We start from the raw sequence: 24,155 nt of genomic DNA on the forward strand, positions 1-24,155 counted from the left end.
TATGTTTCTCTTTATAAAGGGAGGCAAACCATGCCGTATACATGTAGGAAGGTTTGAGAAAACGCCAGACGTCACTGACCAATTGCAGAAAACCAAGTTCCAGTATCGGCGAACTGAGACCTGTTACCTCAGGGATTTGTGGCAAAAAGTGCAAATTACAAGAAATTACCGCTATCAAGGTACTATCTTTTGAGGTCATGAATTTGTTTAAATTCTTCTGATTTGCACTTTTGTGCCTGTTACGAAGCAAGAAAACAAAGGTTTATGTCGATTTCCTCGGGATGAGTTTGTGTAGACTATCGTTTATATGGTAATGACACTTTAAATAACCCCAACCTGTCACAACCGATTAGGTGACATCGCCCGATTAAGTGACCCCACCGAATAAGTGTCCATTTGTCCTCGAACAAGCGTGAATAGTTTCTGAGTTCTGTGAGATCGGAGTGACACCATCGGCGATTTCATATTAATTAATCTGGCCTACATCGCTTGTTCTATTCCCTCGGTAATGAGGGGAAACGAAGTACACTCGAATCTAGCGCCAGCGGTTACGAATTAAGGCGCTCCGCTGTACCTTACTAAGAGACGACGGAAGAAGCGTGTGTACCCCTATCGGTTGATTTTGTGTCATTTTCGTTGGGTCACCTAGTGGGTCGATTTGAATTACTTTTTCGGTAAGGTCACTATATCGGTTGTTTTTTTGTGTCACTTATTCGGTAAGGTCACTTATTCGGGCGATAGTCACCTACATGTAATCGGTTGTAACAACCCCTACACACCATAATCTAGTGAGTGCCGATGATTTTGAATCTCCGATGACTTTTTACTGCATCCCGATGTTGTATCTCTTCCCTCACACACTATAAGATTGGTATACCTCACCTTCGGCGCTCCTATATCACATAGTTTCGGCTTGGCCTTCAGATGCTTGGAAAATTCATCAATTCTAGTCATAAATTGAAAACATTTCCATTATAAGGACCCGGAGGCTGGCCATAGTATTATGAACGACGGATTTCGAAAAATCTCCCGATGTTCTCAACTTTCAGATCGTTCCTAGTTTCACACCTTGTTTGGTTTTGGAAATTTGACAATATTTTTTGGAAATCGCATATATTACCGCAAGACTGGCTTAACAGAAACTCTGTTTGAAGGTCATGCACTGATTAGAGACAATGTACAAAAAAGCTGGAAATAATGATACCCACATGTAGGCCCTCGGTGATTATGAATATTGAAACATTTTCATGGATTGAATTTTTTGGGTCACCCTGGACAAAACTTTCATGGCATTTTATGGAATATGAGATATCACAAAATTTGACGCGATCTGGACACGCATGAGCAGAATAACTGGGGCAGAACGAAAGCATTGAATGATTGAAACGATGAACATACGATAATGTCAATGGTTTTGTCAAAGACATGACACCAATCTTTCTAGTTCAGTCGTCGGTTTGAATAGACTTAAGACCATAAATAAATAACCATCATTATTCATGCTTAGACATATATCTGGATATTTTCATATTTAGGGTCTGCATACAAAATATGCATGGACTCGATGGGACTGTAGCTACGCGACCAAATCACGTCCAAGTTTGCTGGTTCGGAGGTGACACCCCGTGTCCCTGTCCTTAACGAAGTGGTCTGCAAAGTTTACTTTAGAAAAAGGTAAGCCATCAAACACCATTTTACAAGCGAGGAGGGGGTTCAATCTTCGCGCAGTAGGAGTCCGGCATGGATTTCCGATGGACTAACGTGGAGCGATCAATCTATCGTTCGCCCGATCGCGAATCGCTGGTCGATCGGCCTGCGTTATCATTTTCGTCCACCGCGCGTACTTGTCCACATTAAAAAATATGCAGTTGGCCAATCTTGCTTAATTCAATGGATTTCACGCGGCCTGAACTCCAGGCATTAGGTGCCGAATCCAGCTTCTTCGCCTTTCTAAGTCCTGAGTGGCTCGTTAGCGCTCCCTTGCTTCAAAGACGGACAACAACAAAAAATTGAATTTTGTATTTTACTAAAAGCATATTGACTTTCAAGATTTGACATCAATAAGGCTCTGACTACGCAGGCGATTGGCTTCCTCTGAAAGTTCGGAAAGCTCTGAGGAAGGTTCAAATAATTCATAACCGTTATCCTGTTATGCCTGTTGAAGGTGAAACGGGTGGTACGGTAATGTATGGATGCATTTATAAGAGCGCAGAGACAGCACATGTCAGCGGGCCACCGGGGGATAAGCGGTCTTCCTACTCTTTAGTCACGGTAGTCAACTAGTTGTTTTGTTTCTTCCAGGCAAATTCGTCATGGACATGAATGATGTTTGGTTCCGGGTCAAGGGGACCTTGAAGACCATCCTGTCGATCATCCTCCTGGCAGCCGCCATGCCCATCTTAAAGATCATCTTCGTGGCATCGCCCACCTTCAGACGAGACATGGCGGCCTGGACGGAAAAGATCTTCCAAGGTTCGCCCATCCAGATTGATGATCCGTCGCTAGGTGTCTCCTGGGCGATGATCAAACACATCCTCTTCTCCATCCGGTTCCTCACCTTCTGCTGCGTACATCCGGGACAGAAAGCACATAACTCTCGTCTGCTACTCTTGGACGGAAAAACGGAAACGAGGCTCTTTGACTACATGAAAAAAAACCGTCCCCTGGTTGTGAACTTTGGAAGTTGCACCTCACCCGCTTGGGTTGCAAAACTAGGAGACTTCAGACAACTTGTGAAAGATTTCACAGACGTCGCGACGTTTGTGACTGTTTATATCAAGGAAGCACATCCCACAGACGGTTGGAAGATCAATTCAAACAATTACAAGGTTGCCTCTCACCAATGCATCCAGGAGAGGGTGAAGGCCGCAAAACACCTGGAGGCATTCCGTCTTCCCTGCCCAGTGGTCGTCGATCTTATGGACAACAACGGCACGTACGCTTACGCGGCCGCGTCTGAGCGTCTCTACATCATACAGAACGAATATTGCCTCTTTAAAGGCGGCATTGGGCCGGAGGATTACAGAGTGGACGATGTCAGAGAGTGGTTAAAATATTGTGCAAGGCATAAAACAAAAGTATAATTTGGTGATCCAAACAAGTTGGCTGTCCTTTTCCTGATACACACCGTGATAATTCGATAAACTGACATGTCCTTCTCTCGGCAGTCACGGTGCGTTGAATCAACGGGGCGATCAGCGCACCATCTACTAGCATGAGAATACCTGTCATTGCTATTCCTGCCGAAGCCGGATAATGGCGTTATTCATCAAGGATTTACATGTACATGTACCTATTTATTGCCACTTTATTATCACTTCCTAGGAGGACACGTCAAAAGAATCGGGGAGGCCTGCATCATTGCCTGACTGATTCTTTGCTAGCTGGCCGGACAATTGATTGGATCTCCACTCCAAGGTGTGCATAATACAGCAACTTGAATAAAAACTGAATCGTTCGGTTGCGTTGTGTTTCATTCTCATTTTGTAACAGTCAGTCGGCCACCACTGCCCCGCTTTCGCCCATTCTCTCGGCAAGATGGCGACTACCTCTCTCAACAATTGTGGACAATATTTATTTTATCCTATGTTTATTAAAGGGGCAAGTTGGGCATTGAGATATGTTCTTTTTTATACCGAAATGGTGTCCTGCAGTTACTTGTTCTCAAAATAGGATCATTGACTAAAACTAGTCTACCGGTAACCACTATAAACAGTGCACTTGGACAGAATGTAACTGCTAATCCTTTTTTTAGATATCGGCTTTAATTTGCTGCTAGTGGCGGCGCATGGCGGTATGGAGAGTTATTATCTTTCTGACCACATAAATCCAAACTGGCCCTTTAAAATTGTCTTTTGTCGTATGATTGTATTAAAATTTTGTTTTAAATTATTCAAAAAGTTATATATATTTCATTGTTCGTTATTAAATGTAGTTCTGTTGTGCATTTGTATCTTCAACGTTTCATCACCTCGGGGATAAAAAAATTAAAACCTCATGCGTTGCTTAGCAACCAGTGCAGCGGAGAAAGACTAGCATGACATAGTAAGTGTATATACAAGGCCTAGCTGCCTTGTGTCAGGAGGAATCTTGCTTTTGTCAAACACATTTTGGATCTTGTATTTTTGGTGGAGTAAGACTTGATGCGTTGGGATTTGTCGGCATGGAGGAAAGGAACAGCAAAAGGTGAGACCTTACCTGCAGATGGCGTTGCGCCCAATGAGAAACCTACGGAACTAAAAAGCCAGATGGCAGCACCAGTACTAAAATGTACACTTCCAGTGCATTTTCCATTAAAATTAAGTTTTGTTGATTTTCTCCCTAAAACTCATCAAAATAGAATTAAGGACCACTAAATCTACATTTTTGGTGTTATTTCCCCATGTAGAGTAATTAAGGGATGAAATATTCAATAATCATTGACCCGGGAAATGGCTTTCTCATTAAAACCATAATCCACTTGCCTGCAGGGCTCCCTATTGGCAGGTTTTGTTGTGCAGGTTCCTCATTGGTCAGATGGATGGAGCGGTCAATGAAAACCCTGCCACTGATGGCTCCTGTATGAGCTGGAGTCGTGATGTCAATTTCACTTTCAGATGAGATGATCAAGGTGAATATCTATTTATCAAGTTTGATCGCGACTTGTGTATAAGGGATAGAACATTTTGTTCAGTTGGGGCATTTGATAGATTAATCCATTTCAAGGCCAAAGTTCAAGGTGATTTTGAAACTGATATGTTTCATTGAATGATGAGTTTACCTATAGTATTCATCCAACGGCTTTTTATTGGATTTCTGCCTGATCGGGAATAAAAAAACTAGGCATTTTCTAATTTCGAGCGGAGCCACGAAATGCAATTTTTACAGTATACATGCACTGGTATCGCTAATCCCAAAAAGAAAAGGACCTAGGCCATGAAGTTCATTCGCTTTAGCCGAAACGACTAATGTTTGTATCGGGTTTAAAAATGAGTGAGTAAGCTTGATTATTATAAGCATTAATCCAAGTCAACAAAACAAGGAACCTTAAGTAACCTTTCACAACGAAGTAATTCCCTATAGTTTAAAACAAACTATCCATAATGTTGACTTCCATGGTGTTTAAGCTGATCCCGTGCCTGGCTCTGCATGTTGGGTTATAGACCACGACATTTTGAAAGGTGCTTGAGACTATAATCGGGTATATCCGTATCCGTAATCTGCGCATATAATTATTGGTAACTGATATTATATCCAGGAGCAGCGGGAAGAATTTTCAACCCGATCATTCATATACCCTCTGTTGTTTCCATGTGTATTATCAATTTTTATGGACAACGATTGATTGGAAAGTTGAACTCCTGGATTATGAGTTCGTCAAAGTGATCAGGATCGGGGTAAAGACAAGGATTTTCGCTGCAGATTTCGAGAGGGGATGTGACTTTCTGTCTTCAGCTTAGAATCCTCTGCTCAGCTGTGAGCCCGGCTCATAGTCATAAACGGGTTTGTAAATGAGATAAGTTTTTTACGTCTTTACAATGTACTTTTGCGACTAACTGCTGAAAGGAATGTTGGATACTGTTCAAAGCTGCTGTAATTATAGGATTCAGACCAGGATACAGGACAACATAAAAAAATCAAAATTTGAAAACAGGTTCTCGACCGGCCATTCGTCTCTGTTAGTTCAATAGAGCTTATGAGCACACAGCAGTTTGGCTAAGACTTAACTGGAATGGACTACTGAACAACAACTCTCTTGTTTTTGTGCTGCTTAATCGGACTGGCATTTACTGTCACTTGACTGTTGCTGGGACTACTCGAGGAGAACGTGGGTACAGCCCTAACTATAGTGATTTAGATCTCATTTCGGTGGTTTGATTGGGTTGACTTTTACTAGCATTGGTAAGATCGAGGCTGAAACCGGGGGACCATCAATGCTGTCGTCCGTAAAATCTTTCCCAATAACGCTTCATTAAAGCATTCGCTATTTGGCGTAAGCCAGCAGAAATCTGACAAGGCCGACATTCCAAAACAGCAGCTCAAGCACAGCAGCCACGATGCCAAATGCAATTGAAAAGAGTGCACTCAAGAAAAAGAGGTAATTGAAAAATGTCAAAATGTACATAGACCTACATGTACTTTTATCCCCTCCCCACACTATACTGGTCAGAACTTAGAGTATCCTGTCTCTCCGCGGGTCAAACACGGCGCGCTGGTTGCGAGTCAATCGATGTTACAGGTGTTCTCAAATAAATGTCTGTATATGCCTACAATCAGAGTTCGAATATTACGACCGACATTTTCTATACTCTGAAATTCGGTATAAACCCATGGCGTTTTCTGCATGAGATCTGTTCGCCACCCCCTACCCGCAACCATGCATGGCAATGCAAAACATGAAGTTGTCGGTAAGAGATGGACAGGACTACTTCTGATCATGTATTAGTTTTTAACTTGTTTACCAAATAAAATAATTTAACTCCACAGTTCTAGTTTTGGAGCGCACCATACCCCTGAAACTCCAAACCAACTTAGCTCAGCGCCTCACCCTCCTTCATCTAATCCCGCATCATTCGACGGTTCTCATAAGTTACTGCATGGCGAAATTCCGAACAAAAGGAAGAATGTGAAAAATTTAATTCGGCTAAAATAAAAATTCATAGGTTTCTTACGTGCAACACAAAATAATGTTATGAAGGAAAACACATAAGCCTCTTATGCATTGTATTTGGAACTCAGTATATTTGTACATGTAATAGGCCTATACTGGAAATTGCAAAATTTTCGCGCCAAGTTATTTTTTGCGGTTCGCGACGATTTCTATTTTTGCGGATAACGTACTTCCTTTCCATTTTCCAAGAAAAAAATGCGATTTTTATTTTCGCGAATCGAGATTATTCGCGAAATCCGCGAAAATAAAACGTCAAAGAAACTTTGGCGACCACCGATCACCGATAACCAAAGAATCCTGGGAGATCCCCTGGAAAATTAAAGCTCGTGTTCAGGATTATTATATCTTCTCATTAAAAAGGGTTTTTAGGCTTGAGTCGAAATGATCAGCACGCACCACCCAATTATTTTCGGATCCCTCGCTAACGCAGCACGAAAAATACCAAATTTACAAGACTTATCCAAATTAAATACACGAATTTAGGATTAGGCATTCACAAAATAAAACTTTTACCCATCGCAAGGGACTTCAAACATATTATTTTTCTAAAACTTTCAATTCCGAAATCTTCTTCAAATTTCGTTCGGCCTTTCCTTGTTTAGCTCTCGCTATCAGTGGTTTGAGTGTCGAATTTAAGGTGCAAAGGATGAATTTCTCATGGAGGTAAGACGACAACACCGAATATAATCACAATCCGTTTGTTAAAACTGTGGCTATTGCTGTCGTTCTCGGTCACCGCAAATATATAGGAAATATCACAGCAGAGTGGCGCGTTTTGGACGTCTCCTATAGTGGGAGTGCTATCATTTTCATCACCCCGGCCTCGATCTCCCGTCGGAGGCGAGCACCTCGTTCATACGTAATCGCATGATAGGGAAAGTTCACAAGATGTTATGTTGCTCGGCGACCCAATGGGCCACCGATTATCTGTTCTCCACTGGCAAACCACTGTGAAAGTCTAACTTCGAACATCTGAACATGTCCAATGGCATCGAAAGACCGTGTGCTAATTTTGTCATCATCGTCGACATGATCATTATCATTACGATCATCTTTTTACGGCATTTATGTCCCTTTTTTAACTTTGCCAGTGTATTTTTCCCCTAACAGCTTTTTCGCTTGCGCCTGCTGTGCCAGCTAATTGTTCTTAACGAGGCTTAATTTAACACTAAGCAACGAGAATCATTTCTATAGGCTCGTCTAACCATAACAAATTTAGTCGCAACTCTACAGGCCTACATTGACAGTTAGGAGGCACCGTTTGCCCTAACTGGATTGAACAGGCCTTCTTGCAGAAATATCTGGAATAAACAAGGACATCCTGTTTTGCCATCATCAAAATTCCGAATCTCAATCATGCAGAGTTTGCACGTTAAGGAATACGGTCCACCGTCTTCAAAGAAAAATAGGTAAGCGTTTGTTTGATTTAATGACAAAAAAACGTCTCTTCTGCGTTGAACTTCCTGGATGCTTCAGAGCGTGGTCCGAATAGTGCCCTCTTTTTATTCACCATCTGTTTCTCAGTTCACCACGTTATAAACATTTGATATCATTACATGACCATCACTAATCCCCGCACTTTGCAGATTGGACAAACGACCGGTCCATAAAAACTAATGAGGCCCGATGACGTCACGTCCGCGGGCAACAACAACCGCCCATGAGTTTTTCTGTCGCTCGAAACGTGATTCATCCTCGGCCTCCGACCTCCAGCCAGAAAAATGCATGTTGCTCTCGACAAAGGGTTCTATTTGATAAATATGTAACAAACGTGTACATGTAATAAGGTTTTCTACATTGGCAAGTAAAGATTTAATCAATTCTTGATATTTTCAGAAGCGCCTCAACATACTTTATGGGTCGTTGCCTTATGCTATGTTTCTCATGACGTGATCAAAAGAACGAAAACACTCGAACAGGATTAACCATAACTGAACACACTTCTCCACCCATAAATATGTCCTAAAATAAAAACTCAAATGAATAAAATCCAACGTTTGACAATTGTTTACCTCAAGTAAGTTGACGTTAAAGTGTGTTTGATATATTCAAGCCAACAACGTGACAGGGATATTTTGAATGTGTAGTTACCCCGTTGCGATCAGAACAATGTAGGCAAACTTTATACGTCACGGCACAACTGGAATATATTTGTTCTTGTGCAAAGAAAAAAACTAATGTTTTTAAAAATAAGGCCAGAGACCTCTATTAGCCAGCGTGTACATTCTGTGTACATTTTAATGAATATAGGTTGGTGAAAAAAGTACACCAAGGGTGCTTTAATTCCCACCAAATTTTATATGTGTTATGAAGAGGCTTTTATCGAGATAATAGTAAAAATTCAAAACATTCCAATACCGATTGCTTGAGAAAAATTGATTTGTGTACAGCATTGCCATCAAATCGTCACTCGCGGACTGATATGGGCCTATTAGAATACAAGTTCTAAACTGGCCACTGACACAATATTAGAATACAAGTTCTAAACTGGCCACTGACACAATATTTCCTTAAATCAATTATCAAAAATTATATCCTTGTTATGGCCTGGCTCTGTAGATTAGGAATCCACCAAAGATGGAAGAATAAATCCACTTTCACCCATCACAGTCATGTATTTACCACAGCTTCACAGTTCAGTACGGACTATGTGTCACTTCCGCCTGTGGATGAATACATGTCTCTGCCCAGAACTGTAACGGTGATCACCGACTTTGACACTAATCTCAGCTTATCCCGGTCAATCTGTGGCCTTGGAGTACGGCATGTCAGGCAACAGATACTTGCCTGTTACTTGACTGCTGCATTATTCAACTACCGACTTTATTGAAGATATAAAACTAATGTAGGAATTCTGCGGTGCGTCTCAAAATGGCTACCAGCAAGAATTAATAAATTGATACCAGTTTTTGCAGTTGGTGATAAAGAAGTAGCCTAAATCGTGTGTTTAAATAACAACTACCGATCATGCAGTGGACTCCACACTAAAAGGATTGGTAAGGATTATGTTTGGTGTTCCCTGTCTTCGGCGACCCGAAGGCATCATACTAATTCTATTGTCCGTCAAAGAATACACGACTAAATCAGTTATTGTAACGGTATTCAGAACTTATTATATTCAGCAGAAAAGCTCATTTTGTATGAAATCCCGAGGAATTTACTCGTAAGCCTTGCTGTTGGTTCAGTCTACTGCTGGATCCCTTCACACAGTGCATTCTTTTGAAACGTATATCAAGGGTGTCGCTTGCTCCGACTTCATCACGTCATGCTGATAAAACATTGATTTTGGATATCGATTTGTGAATAATTTCCATATTCACGCTGCTTGAATCAGGTATTGTTCATAAAGATTATAAAGTCCATTTTTTCAAGCTTTTACATTTATCTAAATTCAAATGTCTTTAAAGATCGAGTCAGCTCCTGACGGAGTGACTGTATGAAGAAGAACATAAAACGTGCTACCCACTTAAATAAGTCTTAGAGTCAAATTTCTTCTTGATGAAACAAAGTTTGCGAAATCATTACACTTGCGAAGCAATGTCTTACCCTGAAATGAAACTAATCGTCATAATATTAAAGTTATACGTTAATTGTCAGGCAATTGATTAGACCACGACAACTTGACATGTTTGAACTGTTTCCAACTTAAAATAGCAGTGTTAAAGGGTGACTATGGGCAGGAGCAGAGGGTTAAATTGGCCATCTTCGGGTAACATACTATGTGCACAGTAAGGGCAACACGAAATATATATTCCTGGTACGAGCGTGATTAATTTTGACGATGTGTGAAATAGAAGTGACCCTATTGGTGACTTTGCGGCACTTTATCTTAGCTGCTGCCTATAGACTCCCTTTAACAAGGTATTGGACTAACTCCTTCTGAAAAATTCTCACTTAGTAATTCTATATCATTAGGGCAATAATTGTAATCTTTTGCAACAACTCATTTACAAAAAAATATATAAAAAACCAAAACTATTAAACTATTCGATCGCACTTGCGATATCGCCGTTATGCGGTCATACCGATCATGTATGACCGCATAACTTCTGATATCGCAAGTGCGATCGAATAGTTTAATAGTTTTGGTTTTTTTATATAATGAAACACTTTTCCGTACACATAAAACGGCTCGTCCCACATTTGGTTGAAGGTGTTTGATTTAGAAATTCCCTTTGGAAATATGGTCACACCTAAAATTGCAGACAAACTGTGAAAAACTTCAGCTTTATTCGAGAAAGCCTAATTGTCATGTTTAGAAACACAGTGCTGTTAGTGCTCTTTTCAAGGAAAGTCAATTATAGAAATAACGAAACATTTCATTGGGTGTACGATGGTTATATACTACAGCACGTGACTACAGACCCTTGAATTGGTGGATTTAGTTTGGATATATCAGCAAATATTTCACGAAAACTTTACGTTGTGTACTCCCTTCATCGTTCAGGTACGTTGAGTATAGTGCTGACAGTCTTTTTTTATATAATTATCGGTCTATATATATTTATCACAATATTTCACGAAAATCTGATGTTAGTACACTAGTAATGGTACCGGTTTTTGAAACTTTGAAAACCCTTTTATGGTTTCGCCCCACACAATTATGCACCCCGTTAAACGACCAATGGCTTCTGAGATTCCGAAGAACTTCCCACTATTTCACAGTGGGTTGGGGTGGGCGTCAAAATTATTGTGACCGCGGCCACGTCGTCTGGCTTAAAAACACTTTGTCCTCAGGTGAAAATCGATCTTTCGAAGCTAACTCTGGAACAACCCTGGAACAAATTCCAGATACATGTAATTTAGTTTTTCTCATTAGTGATAGTACCATGTGTACCCGACCTAATCTTGCTACGTTTGTTGTGGACGTATCACCTCGTTAGGTTTATCCTATTTCAGTATATATCCTTGTTTTTTGGAATCGGCTTTTTAATCGGGCAATTGTTTAAGGATTGTGTTGATCGGATCAAATATATAACTTGTTGACAATTTGGTTACCAGGGTCAAGTTAGTGCCCGTCAAAAAGACGATGGACAATTATAGCTTAGAATGACGTCTAAGATGTTTAAACACAGGGAAACTACAGTGGAACCTCTCTCAGCACCTCTGTAATCAGAACATCCTCCGGGACACTGATGTTGGTCCCAAACTGGTAATTATCATTCAATCTGACCTCTCTAATAAGGACATTTATCCGGTATGCATAGTCCAAACCTATGGACAGTCATAATGCCCCAGGAAGCTTAGGCCTATCGTTACTCTAAACATCTAACAAAGCCATACGAGCACAGGCACGTGGAAATAAGAGCTCAATAGCCCCAAAATAGACTGACACCCCCCCCCCCCCCCGACACCATATAGGAATTGCCAATAACTCGCAAAACGGGAATTCTTGCCTGACTGTGTATTGATCGGATTCCGTTTTGTATACGAAGGTTTAGTTTCTCTTTGACCTTTTTTTAAAAACGTACTCTTTTCTCTCTTTTCAGCCTTAATATGGAATCGAGCGGAAGACAGGTAAGAGCTTAGAGTATGGGAAGTTAGAAATACATTTACCAGACGAATACATTTACCAGACAAATACATTTATCAGACGAAATAAAGAAGTCCAAACAGCACCAAACAAACTACATGTACATGTAAGACAGGGCCATTTACACGGTTACAAATCAAACCAGACCAGACTAGATCGCATCGCTCGTGACGTCATGAATGACATGAGCACGTAAGTACATGCATTGTATGTACATTGAATCAGACAAGACCAGACCTAATCACATTCGTGCGCGTTTACACGGCAGACCAAATAGACGTTTAGTGGCGATCGCACGGTAGGGCCGAACCCTAAAATTCAAACCATTTTTGCGATTCGTGCGAAAGTTTCTAAAAAAAATTGTTTTTGGCGGATTGCGAATTTTTTTAATGACATCACACGTACAGGTAATCTCAGTTCATGCGGAAAGGGTAATTATATATCTCGCGTTGCAATCCTTTTAGGCCTAAAATGGATTTAATCGGTCGAGTTGATATGTCAGATTTCCCTGTGGGTGAGATTTGTCAAAACAAAGCGATTATTAAAAATTCACAAACAAATACAAACACATGTGCGTCAGTCTAATACTGGTCACGCTCTCTTTGAGAATATGGTAGCTCTCTCAGGGTCAAGGCCAAGTGACGTGTTGGAAAATTTTCCCAAGCGGAAACACGAGCGAATAATGTTCTAGGATTCGGAGGGCACATGTCCTGCATGTCGGTTCGCGTATCCTTCGTCTTCTTCTGCGTTCGGATTATTTAGATGCATGTTAGACAGTCAGTCCGTTTCAGTAACGAAGTGGACTGTCCTAGAGAGTTCCACCACAGAGCACGACCGGAGTTTAGTGATGAGGGTCAATCAATCAATCGGCTCCACATTTACATCGAGCAGGTTCTCGTAAAACTGATCCCTGGGGATTCCAACCAAAAACTTGGCATTCAAATAATTGAAATATTTACAAGTCAAAAAGTGTCACGACGTTTTTATTGGGACACCCGATAGATAAATAGAGACTGTAGGCCCTGTTTTCACCCTTGACCAATAATAATCATGCTAAATCCCATCGCCCCATGCTGACCGAATCACGATTGACCGGTTAAGTATGGCATGTTTGACATAGCAAGTCGAATGCTTAGCAAAAGAGGATTGTCTAAACTTCTGGACATAAATCCAAACAAATAAAATTAGACAGTCGGCTTCCTTCACGCACAATTTGATCCTGACTCGAGAAGGTTCATCAGGGGTTGTGACATGTCCAAGAGAAGAAACACCTCGCGGTCACGGAAGGTAGGTCCACGCAAACGAGTGATTTTCGTCGATGCGCTCACGATCGCGTGCAACAAAAATCACTCAAAAATCGGAAACACGAGCGAATAATGTTCTAGGATTCGGAGAACATATGTTATGCATGTTGGTTCACTCGAAAATCACTCCTTTTTGCGATGTTCGTCGCAGGTACATGCGACAAGAATCGACGATCGTTGCGACCTGCTATCAATAACAAAACCAGCGGTTGCCGGTTTTACACGCAGGCGAGCGATCGTCTTATCAATCATCGTTTGCGAGCGCTTTCAGGGACATGCTTGGCCAAGGCTGGGTTTTTTTATCTTATGTGACAGGATGTTCGAAAAATAATGGCGGCTGAGCAAGCATCCTGAGATCAGGCTTCGTCATATACAAAACGACAGGCGGAGTATATTGAAAACCACTGGTTATGCCAGCTGAGCTAGAAGATAAGATTCGATCTGAGAAACCAAATCTCGTGGTGTCCGGGTGAAACCGTATTTCAGGTCAAGACACATTTTTCTATCAAGTCTGTAAAAGTAGGCATCTCACCACACTACAAGACAATATATCAGTTCTACATTTCGAGGTGAGGATATCGGACGTGTTGGGCAAGATGGTGAAATGCTTATATCGTCTGGTTTCATTTTTGTCCCTGTGTAAGACTGTAGTGTAATTTTCTTCTCATATACTCTGCTTTCAGGTTCGTCTGAGCGAGGACACGCTCCAGGAGCACGACAAGGCTGTGGGAGCGCGGGCCCAGGGTCCCAGGCGACAGTCAATCGTCTCATCCGACTCCATGAACGACCCCAATAAACTTAAAAACTATCTCGGGCGGCGGCGGTCAACCGTCAAGAGCCTGAATCAGTCAATCAGCATGATGAGGCGCATGAGCATCAAGCCAAAACTAGAGGAACCACCGCAGCCGAAGTTTTTGTATGAGAACACCTTCCGTATGGACCCCCAAGATGACACCAAGTTCCAGCCACACAGAGTAGAGCCGATTGTTGACAGTGTCTTTAAAATGTATCTTGATGACCAAGATTACGATCAAAAGATATGTAGCACACTGGCCTGTGATTTGGCGCAGATTATAAAGAACCGGGTGAAGGACTTGGAGTTCCCTCGCTATAGGATTGTGTGCAATGTGATGATTGGGCAGAAAAAGGACCAGGGGATTGAGGCATCGAGTCGGTGCGTATGGGATCAAAAACAGGACAACTATGCATGTGTTTACTATCAGAATCCGAGCATTTTTGCGGTTGCAATGGTACATGGAGTATACTTTGAGTGATACGTGCACTGTACTGCATGCGACGTCCGTGTTTTATGGAGTGTACCTTGAGTGAAACATGTACGTAATGACGTACAATGTAGTATGGCGTACCCGTTGAGTAATGCGTATACGCTATGGCTTCCGTGGTTAATGGCGTACACGCTGAGTGATGCGTGTACACAATGACTTCCGTGGTTGGCGTACACGCTGAGTGATGTGTGTACACTATGACTTCCATGGTTTGCGTATACGTTGAGTGATGACTTCCGTGGTTAATGGGGTAAACGATGAGTGATGCGTGAACACAATGACTTCCATGGATCATGACGTATACATTGAGTAATGCACGTTCACTATATATGACATCCGTTGTTTATGGCGTATACATTGAGTAATGCACGTGCACTCTACAACATCCGTTGTTCATAGAGTGTACTATTATATGATGCATGTGCACTACATGTATATGACATCCGTGGTATAGAGTACACATTGAGTGCTATGTGTTGACTAGGACATCTGCGGTTAATGGTGTATACGTTGTGTGATGCGTGAACGCTGTGACATCCGTGGTTCATGGTGTGTACGTTGGGACTTCATGCATGTGTGTAAAATGGTTGATCAGGAAGACATGAGATGGACACTCTATTTATCAGTAACTAACTTCTGATCACACCACCAGCAACTTCGCCGGATGCGATTTTTTCTGTTTCAACCAAATACAGCTGTAGGGAATACTCCAAACAAGAGTAAATGGAAGCAAATCGATAAAGAATCTTACAGCGCAGTGTGTAAAAGTTTCAAAGCGATAAAAAACGTAGTAACTCCACGGTGAGTTCATTTGCACAAGATCACTCAATTATTTTGATAAAAATTAATGGACAATCAAAACTATGCATCACGAACATTGGAGTCTTTAGGCAGGAGCCAGGTAGGTCAGACGTTGTTTCACGAAGTCGCCAATGGGGGCTCTCAGTCGCCAATATGATGCCATTTCATTCTAGAGGCAACAATGTTCAAGACGTATTGATGTACATTTGTATATCATATGTTTCTTTGCCTTCTCACTCGCCGTATGAACTCTGGCACTACGCACTTTCGGTATCCTCCTTCGGTGTGGGCTGAAGGGCCTACAGGTAGGCCGACATCCTACCAGTTAGGTAGTTTTTAATTGACCTTACGCTTTCACCAAATATTCTGTACAGAGCACTTCGAATAAAAATGTAATATTCATCAAAATCTAGTTTTTCATATCATCATTTTGCACAGATCGGTGGTCACTCAAGACTATGTCTAACAACTTGCATAACAGGGCCGATATTTCACGTCAATTAACAGCCTGCCACATCAGCAGCAGACATAAACACTGAGTTGTCGGTCGGACCGATACAGAGTTGGTTCTCTCCGCCACCCTTGCAAGCAAGAAGACGTCCAACCTCTCCTCCCAGGGGTCATTGTGCGCTCTTCCGTCGGTGCAAGTAACCTTTGTTAACATACGAAAATATAAGCTATCTGATTTGTTCACGACGATTTACATTAATGCCGATGACATCACCTGATATCACAGGTAACCCGATCATAGCATACGATAAGTAAATTTGACCACTTTAATTTTCCTTCTGTTAATCATGAACATCAAGCCTTCAGTTTTTCAAATGCAAGAAGTATATGCGAATGGATGACATTTTTGCAGGGAAATTGGCCGTCACCCCACGTGTTTAAAATTCATTTCTTACTTGCCGATCCACCGTCGATGTGCGTATATCCATTGAAAGGAGGAGACTTTAGGACTGATATTCACCGCCGATAAGTCGGTATGATTTCTTATGGCACCAAGAGCTCAGTAATTTTGAGACGATCCCTGTAGCCAGGCCATCGTTCGGATGCAAAAACTCCTGGTCAATGGACAATGGCAATTGCACTCTCTAAAATCTCATGTTACGCGGAGCTTTAAGTAAACATCTTGTAAAGGGAGCCTATAGGCAGGAGCCAGGTAGGCCGTGTTAGTTTACACAAAGTCACCAATAGGGGTCTCTCCACAACGAAACAATCCGCGCTTTTTAAGAGGAATACGCTCAATATAGGCACCAATATTTTGGCCGGAACCTGAACCCTGAAGCAATTAGAACTCTCTCAAAACAAAGTGAATGCCAATTTCAAGAGTGTAAGTCTAATCTTAGATTTCCAGAGAACAGCCTCCCAGGTTTTAAATGGGCTTTCAATTCATTTTCATTTAAGGTCTTTTAATCGCTTTGGGGGTAAAGTTCGAGTCAAAATGGTGGTACCTATGGTCAACCCTAATCAAACACAGCCAATCCCCTAACAGTAAACATCCCTTGGTCCTGCCTACAGTCCATCTTTGATATGGGAATTCGTGAACAATATGACAATACCCGAACAAGCTGCCAGTGACATGAAAGAAAACACCATTCTCTGACCGGAAGGCACACACATTAATTCGAAACGATTGCTAGAAATACAATGAAGGAATGGATAAAAAACTATTTAGAAGAGACTGCTGGAATTACAATAACAACATTGCGACAGACGTTCTAATCTTCAGGCATTGCCTGTTCTGATGATTTTTGAGTATTCTGCGCAAAAGGACAAAACACCAAAATAAACAATCCAAGATTTTCCCAGGCAGCAACGTTTCATTGATCACTGCGTCATGAACCTCGCTGTCGTGTTCAATATAAAAGTAGCTTTGCGTGTTTTCAAGTGGTCTTTCCATTTCTTATTCGAACAAATCCTGTATGAGACGCCCCGCATCCAGTGATGAAAACTGCGGCTTTGATAATACTCACCTTTGCTATTCTGTGTCTCATGAAAGGTAGGAATCGTTTATTAGGTTTTTGTTCAAAATCCTGAAGGCTTTAAAAGTATATCGGAGCTTCCCTTAGTTGACATCTCTCCATTAAGGACACTGATACTAATCCCGTTAGGCTCATGCCGATCCACCGTCGTTGTGCGTATATCCATCCTTCACGAAGGACTGGTATTCACCGCCGATAAATCGGCATGCTTAAGCTTTAAATGTATATCGAAATGTATTATAGGGACTTAAGTCTATGGGTGATTAGAGACACTCACCCCGTCCCCTCCACAATTAACTGCAAGCAAAAATGTAGAAGCTGGTGCGGCATTGTCACAACCTGTAGACTGATAAAGCAATGATGGCTTTTCGGGTGTACGTATAGCGTCCCTCTTCACTGCCACAACGTGGAGAACCTCTGTGTTGTCTCGGGGTGGTCTCCCGATAATGGCACTGCCACAACTAGGAGAACGTTCATGTTGTCAACGAATTGTCTCCTGATAACGATACTGTCACCGCTTTGAGAACATTTATATTGTCTCTGGATTGTCTCCCGATAACGCCACTGTCATAACCTAGAGAACCTCTGTGTAGTCTTGGGATTGTCTCCTGATAATGGCCCGTCATAACGTAGAGAATCATCAGTTGTATATAATGGTCAGCAGTATTTTTCATGCATTTAATGAGCACTTTTTCCCTCCAGATTGTATGATAGACAAACAGTGAGAGCCTTTCATGTGCATCGTATTTTCTTGCTGCTCATATAATTAGAAATAAACATCGGCATAGTGCAGCTATTATGCACGAAAACTCGCTAAAACTTGGCATTTATAGAATTTGTATCAAACATTTGAATAAACGGAGTCAGCCTTTGATATCCAGTTTCCTCGTGGATCGATCATCACAACCTAAATCAACACTGACCAATGAGTAAAATGACCTTGTGCATCACTTGTGAAAGAGCAAGAGAGGACGATGTGTTGGCTTATTGATTAACTGAAATTGTTGATCAGCGCAGATCAGTCAACTAGGTTTGGCCTGATGAACATGTGGACAGCAAGGCCCTTAATAGGGTTCCATCAGCAGTGCACTGCTGGTTCCATTCAGAAACTCGAGCATGACTTGATAATGCATCAATTACGTTGGGCTAAATGCCATTGGGTGCACGTTTTCTTTGCTCGAGATATTATGTGAATTTACGTGGTGAGGGGGTGATACCCTCAAAAAAAGGAGATATCTGTGTGATGTTTAGCAAATCCTATTTTCATTCATAACACTGACCGTGCAGTGCTGCAACCATCAAACGCGTCTGCGAATTGCTCGGATGGACAAATCGCGAGTCTAGTGGCCATATGGGAAGGATCGGAATTTTTTTTATATATACTTTTCGTTCTTTTTGTGAACTGCTATTGCGCACTTACGGCATCAGACGACTGGTTTCTTCCAATCTGCAAGTCGAAGGTCTATTTACCGAAATCTATACATGACTATATGTACAAATGTAATTTGTAACGGATGTCCGAAATAAAAAAAGCCAATACTCAAAGTGTATCATCCTTTTTGAAACACACCGTAGAATCCCGTTCAGAGTTCTTGCTTCGCATAAGAGCTTATTGTCTTATGCTGTGCCTGCATTTTATTCACATTGATAAACTCTTTAAAGTGGGTTCCGATTTGCACACATATTTGATAACCATGGTTACCTCACGTGTTTTTGTTATCATGCACTGGATTAATTTCCGGAGTTCAATTCGTTCCTGCTCGGTCCATTCAGGATTCTGATGGTTTTCTTTGACCTTCGCAAACACAGAGTACTAGCCTTCACAACCTAAATAAAGCACGCCTTACGACCGGAATTGAAAAATACTGAATGGTTTGTGTAACAAATATTTACAACACAACAATTTAAAGTGTTTCTTTTCCCACTTGTAAATATCTATCTAAGGCGTCTAATTTTGTTGGCTACGTAAACTTACCCGCTACCAAACATGTCTGATGAAAACACTCAACCTTTTTTTCCATGAGTGTACCGCAAGAATACATTACGACAGACGTATACCCTCATCACATTGTATTATATGCCTTATACCGGTGTAGAAGTCAAAAATGTCCCCCTTGAGAAATTGTCCCGCCCTATCGTTTGCGTATTCTGACAAAGTATGGTATATGGTTTGATATAGAGGCCATGACCGTCCATAGTGAGCTCAGAGATTAAAGCGCATAATAGAATCTTTTGTTCTCTGGACATCCTACATGTATTCTTGGACATTTCAAGGTGTGGAAGTAGAAAATGTCCCACTGGAAAAAAGTGTCCAATCCTAATATATTCTGTCGGATTATTGTGTATGGGTCTATAGCGACCATGAACGTCATTTGCTTAGAGATTAAAGCGCATAATCGAATCCTTTATTCCCCTATCCTAGGACATTTCAAACTTCTGCACCGCATATTCATCAATCAGCGTTATGAAAAGGACTCGAGACAAGAACTCTTATTCTCAGACGAGAAATCTCGCTTCATTGGGTCTCGCGAACATACCACTGCCCGAGATGAGTACGAGGATTAATCAATCTCCTAGCCTCGTCATCGGTAACGGTTGCCAAGTGATACTAGCGTACATTTGGTCTCTTCCGGTTTTGGAGGCAAATGAAGAGCAGTCGTCTCATTGGGAGATTGACTAATTGACTTCTAACGCCTCGTTGTCCGTTTGGTCTGCTTAAAAAGCAAAGGCTGGAAGCCAATATGTAAATCCACCTTACAAATATAGACGTTCGTGAATACAGTGTAAATGGACTTACGTCGCTTTGCTTAACAAACTGTATTTCCATTGTAGGTACCAGTGGCGCCCCCAAGAAGCGATGGACTCTCCCTGGCGAATGCGAATATAAAATTTCCTGCTTTTCAAACCGACAATGTCGAAATACCTACGGTAATGGTTACCAATGTGTATTTGCCGACAACTGTGGCCCGACGTGTTGCAAAGATTATGAAGGTTGGTTTTTCAACTTCTAAAGCTACAAATGCGCACCTATGCGAGGATGAGACCCTTTGCAATTAAATGTATTTGGTTGCTTATCAATCGCCATGAATCTGATATCTTCACGCACCTGTGATCTACTCCTAGAATAATAGAGTAGCGGGTCAAAAACAGCGGTCTGTGTTGACAGTCACGGAATGATGTCATAAATAAATCTAGTTCTGTGCAGAGCAGGAGTCTGCGCCTGTCTTTAGGGAAACGATTCTTCTGAGACTGTTTTTTTCTTCTGCAGGAGACGATCCGGACTGTAAGACGACAATGATTGATGATGGTGATGATTAAGGACACAACAACAACGACGACGACGACGACAACAAAAATGTAACGCTGTAACTGATTCATAGAATATAATACATGTACTGAAAACTGTGGAAGTGTTGTTCATTTCTCGTTCCGCGCTTGCCATACTGTCAATCGGAAAGTGTTTGCCCATTTTTTTTCGATTCGCGAAGATTTCTAAAAAGAAAACAACTTTCATGATTTGTTTTGTGGCGGACTACGATATTTCACATGGTTTTCAATCATGAAACAGTAAGGTTACCGATTTTCATTTTCATTTTTAAGCATCGATATTCATGAAATTCGCAGAAATTAAGGTGCGGTTCGCATGCAGCCAGCACTTTTGACAAGCGGCGATCCTCTGAACTAATGCTTACTTCATTCCATTATACATGCAGATTAATTACAGTGGAACGTCTCTATTAAGGACACCCTCGGGACTGACAAGTGCTGTCCTTAATAGAGAGGTGTCCTGATTAGAGAGGTCAAATTGAATGGAAATAACAAATTTTGGACCAAAACTAGTGTCCTTAATAGAGAGGTTGTCCTTATTAGAAAGGTGTCCGCTAAGAGAGGTTCTACTGTACCTTCGTCTCGCAGATATACTCTTTTCAAAAATTTATTTCAATGCAGTTTTCGGCTTTCATGGATAGGCCCATTGACCTGGTTTGCAATTGACCACAAGTGACCACAGAATATCCGAACAGCTATAGGCAGAGGCGGGAATGAAGTGAATTACAATAAAAAACTGTAACTGGCAGTCGGCGCGCGATATTTTCGGGGTTTTTTACAAGTTTTCTCTTTTATGTATGGATATAATTATTTGAAAATTTCTTTTTGATCAATATAGCCATCTGTGCATTCCAGATGCTAACGATCGCTTTTTTTAAATATTTGGGCGGAAATAGGCAATATTCAGAAAATTGTAAATCGAGGCATTTTAGGGCATTAATTTGTTTATACCAATTAAATGGAATGTATTTTTAGAAAAAAAGGATAGTTAGCACCTGCACTTTCCTGTGAAAACAGACTGTCGTGGACACAAACACGGCGGACAGGGAAGGTCGAGTCCTCAATCTGTAGGTGCGAGTTCCAAAAAATAATAATAGGAAATATCGGAACAAAACGATCTGATCGTATTTTATTGCAAACGAAGTCATTGTACAATTCGGAGAACATCCCTGCGAATCCAGAAGTTTACTTTTCATAAATATGTAAAAAGCATCGTTTTTTTATCAGGCTATATGCTAGCGCTTCATGTAAACATATTTGAGAAGACGAGGATTTGTGTTCGGGACTCAATCAGAGGAGAACATGTTCTGGTGTTGGCCGGAATTGGAAGAGAGTCGAATACAGCCTGTTGCAGTTTTTTTCATGTAAACATCCATTTTCGTGTATTTTATAACTCTTTCAGTCCGTAGCAACCTCAGACAAAAGATAAGGTCATTCTAAAGGGGCGTAATGAAGATCGGTATTTATTATATTTATCCGAGTGTACCCCTCCAACACTGTAATGGGAGGGCCTTGTCTCTATTGTGTTACAAAGGTAAACGAATACCTTACTGACGAGCAGTCTTGTCTGGTTTCGAGGAAGCACAAGCCGGGCGGAGTCACCACGGTCATCCAAAATAGGTTTCGATCCGCTACGCTATTACTGGGGCGGGCCAGCGCCGGGTTAACACAAATCAAGGCCTGAAATAAAAGATAAACCCTTTTTACCATTTGCACTCGTGAAGAGGGAAGGGGGTAATTGCTTCGTTGATCCCAAGTTGGACAGAGGCGCCTGTGTCGCGCCCATCCGGTACGCCAATATGGGTGGAGACTCTCCCATATGGATGGTGCTCATACGGATATTTCGGGTTTTTTTTCAATTATAAAGGTATCAAAACAGTTTAAACGTCATCAATTTCCATTCATCTGTGTCATACTCCACAGATATAGTGTAATACGCCATTAACCCATCTATAATGCTTCTGGCCTAACTTTACAAAATCAGGATTACCTCGTTCAGTTCGCTATTTTCAATTTCCTTGCAGTTATGCCAACATACTACACGTTGTTCAAAGATTGTCAATATTGTAATTGGTTAACAATAGCTCAATGCTTTGATGTCGATAAATCATAAAAAGGATTCATAGCCGCCGCCGCCGCCCGCGGTGCCGCCGGTACCTTGCTATTCCTCATCTCAGACAGGACTGAAAATATCTTTGGGTGCATATCCGCACTGGCTACAAAGGCAACATTTACTTATTTCTAAGAGCGTACCTTTCAATTCCTTACTTTATTGAACCTCCACGGGGCGGTGTTCCAAAGCGGTTTGCTTCTGGCGAGCGCGAATCTGCGCCATCTGCCGGATGTATGCAAACATCATGACCCACGTGGACGGGGTATAAGATCGTTTGATTGGTGACAGCGTCTCCTGCAAGGATGAAGTCGTACTAAGGCAATGTGAAATACAAAAAATATGAACAAGGATGTAATTTTATGAAGACCAGAGGACTGGTTTTCCCCCTGGTCTGGGTCATGGTATTTTAAAATGATTTTGATTGGTCATCAGCTGTCGTTTCTTCACCATATCACTCTTGGTTTTTACCCATTGTAAATTAGCTTTCTTTGCTTTCAAATTGAAATGTTCGGATTTTTTTTTACAAATGTAAAAGGGTGCATTACATTTTTTAATGCCCTCTTACATGTACCTCGCAATTGAAAAAAATCAGGCTCAGTCCAATTCACGGTCTTATTGGGTGGTACGAATTAAGTCCATGCAGTCAATGCTTTTACTGAAAACTTCATGAACATTTTATTTGCCTTTCTGTACGAAACTTGAGCATTTACAAATTTTTATTCATATCACCCATTGTCTTTAAACAAAGCCCACTAGCACCGAGTATAAATTCCCATTGTTTTACTGTCTTATCAAAGGGTTAGCAGGGAAAAATATTGATAACATCGACCTCCACGGCAAAGGTTTCATTGGGGTCGACGATTCATCAATGTGGAAGCGTTCTCCTAGCTAGTTAAGTTGAAGACGTCACTGAGAAGAATGTACAGTTTCAAATGTGACTCGAATTCAGAGTCGTAAAATTCATCTTGACCTTTCTTATTATAGACTTTATACTCACAACTTTCTTCGCAAATTGAATACCAATGCTTCTCCCATCGGCGCTGAGTGTATCCAAAGCATAGACCTCATTTAAAACGGCCAAATACGAAAGCAGTAAAAACGAAAACGACCAGGAAAATAAAATTGTCATTTTCGTGGTGTATCCTAAAGATGGGAAG

General features: G+C 41.3%; 2 protein-coding genes and 1 long non-coding RNA gene across 5 annotated transcripts; all 3 read left to right on the plus strand.

The window, feature by feature from the left end:
* Window positions 1–31: 31 nt before the first annotated feature.
* On the plus strand, window positions 32–3,946 carry LOC135487451 (thyroxine 5-deiodinase-like). Its single transcript, XM_064771104.1, has 3 exons — window positions 32–179; window positions 1,536–1,674; window positions 2,302–3,946. Exon 3 carries the CDS (start codon window positions 2,313–2,315, stop codon window positions 3,081–3,083), a length of 771 nt encoding a protein of 256 aa, XP_064627174.1. The 5' UTR covers window positions 32–179; window positions 1,536–1,674; window positions 2,302–2,312; the 3' UTR covers window positions 3,084–3,946.
* A 3,989-nt stretch (window positions 3,947–7,935) lies between these two features.
* Window positions 7,936–15,943, plus strand: LOC135488274 (dynein light chain Tctex-type 5-like). 3 transcript variants are annotated; one of them, XM_064772816.1, is made up of 3 exons: window positions 7,936–8,058; window positions 12,139–12,166; window positions 14,170–15,943. In XM_064772816.1, exons 1-3 carry the CDS (start codon window positions 8,006–8,008, stop codon window positions 14,758–14,760), a joined length of 672 nt encoding a protein of 223 aa, XP_064628886.1. In that variant the 5' UTR covers window positions 7,936–8,005; the 3' UTR covers window positions 14,761–15,943. The 3 variants fall into 3 exon arrangements, with proteins under 3 accessions (XP_064628886.1, XP_064628887.1, XP_064628888.1); XM_064772817.1 differs by lacking the exon at window positions 7,936–8,058 and adding an exon at window positions 9,923–9,983; XM_064772818.1 differs by lacking the exon at window positions 7,936–8,058 and adding an exon at window positions 11,025–11,096.
* Window positions 15,944–17,443: 1,500 nt separating this feature from the next.
* LOC135488850 (uncharacterized) lies at window positions 17,444–20,962 on the plus strand. Its single transcript, XR_010447057.1, has 3 exons — window positions 17,444–17,575; window positions 20,391–20,549; window positions 20,827–20,962. It is a non-coding gene; the product is annotated as an uncharacterized LOC135488850 (long non-coding RNA).
* The last annotated feature ends 3,193 nt before the right edge of the window (window positions 20,963–24,155 follow it).

This window comes from Lineus longissimus, chromosome 5 (assembly GCF_910592395.1).
Source record: "Lineus longissimus chromosome 5, tnLinLong1.2, whole genome shotgun sequence".
Lineage (NCBI taxonomy): Eukaryota > Metazoa > Nemertea > Pilidiophora > Heteronemertea > Lineidae > Lineus > Lineus longissimus.

Bases quoted from the DNA above. Each gene is read 5' to 3' on its own strand.
- LOC135487451 (XM_064771104.1), top strand. From the start codon at position 2,313: ATGGACATGAATGATGTTTGGTTCCGGGTCAAGGGGACCTTGAAGACC.
- LOC135488274 (XM_064772816.1), top strand. From the start codon at position 8,006: ATGCAGAGTTTGCACGTTAAGGAATACGGTCCACCGTCTTCAAAGAAA. The intron at 8,059-12,138 runs GTAAGCGTTTGT...CTCTCTTTTCAG, and splicing joins CCGTCTTCAAAGAAAAATAG to CCTTAATATGGAATCGAGCG. The intron at 12,167-14,169 runs GTAAGAGCTTAG...CTCTGCTTTCAG, and splicing joins TGGAATCGAGCGGAAGACAG to GTTCGTCTGAGCGAGGACAC.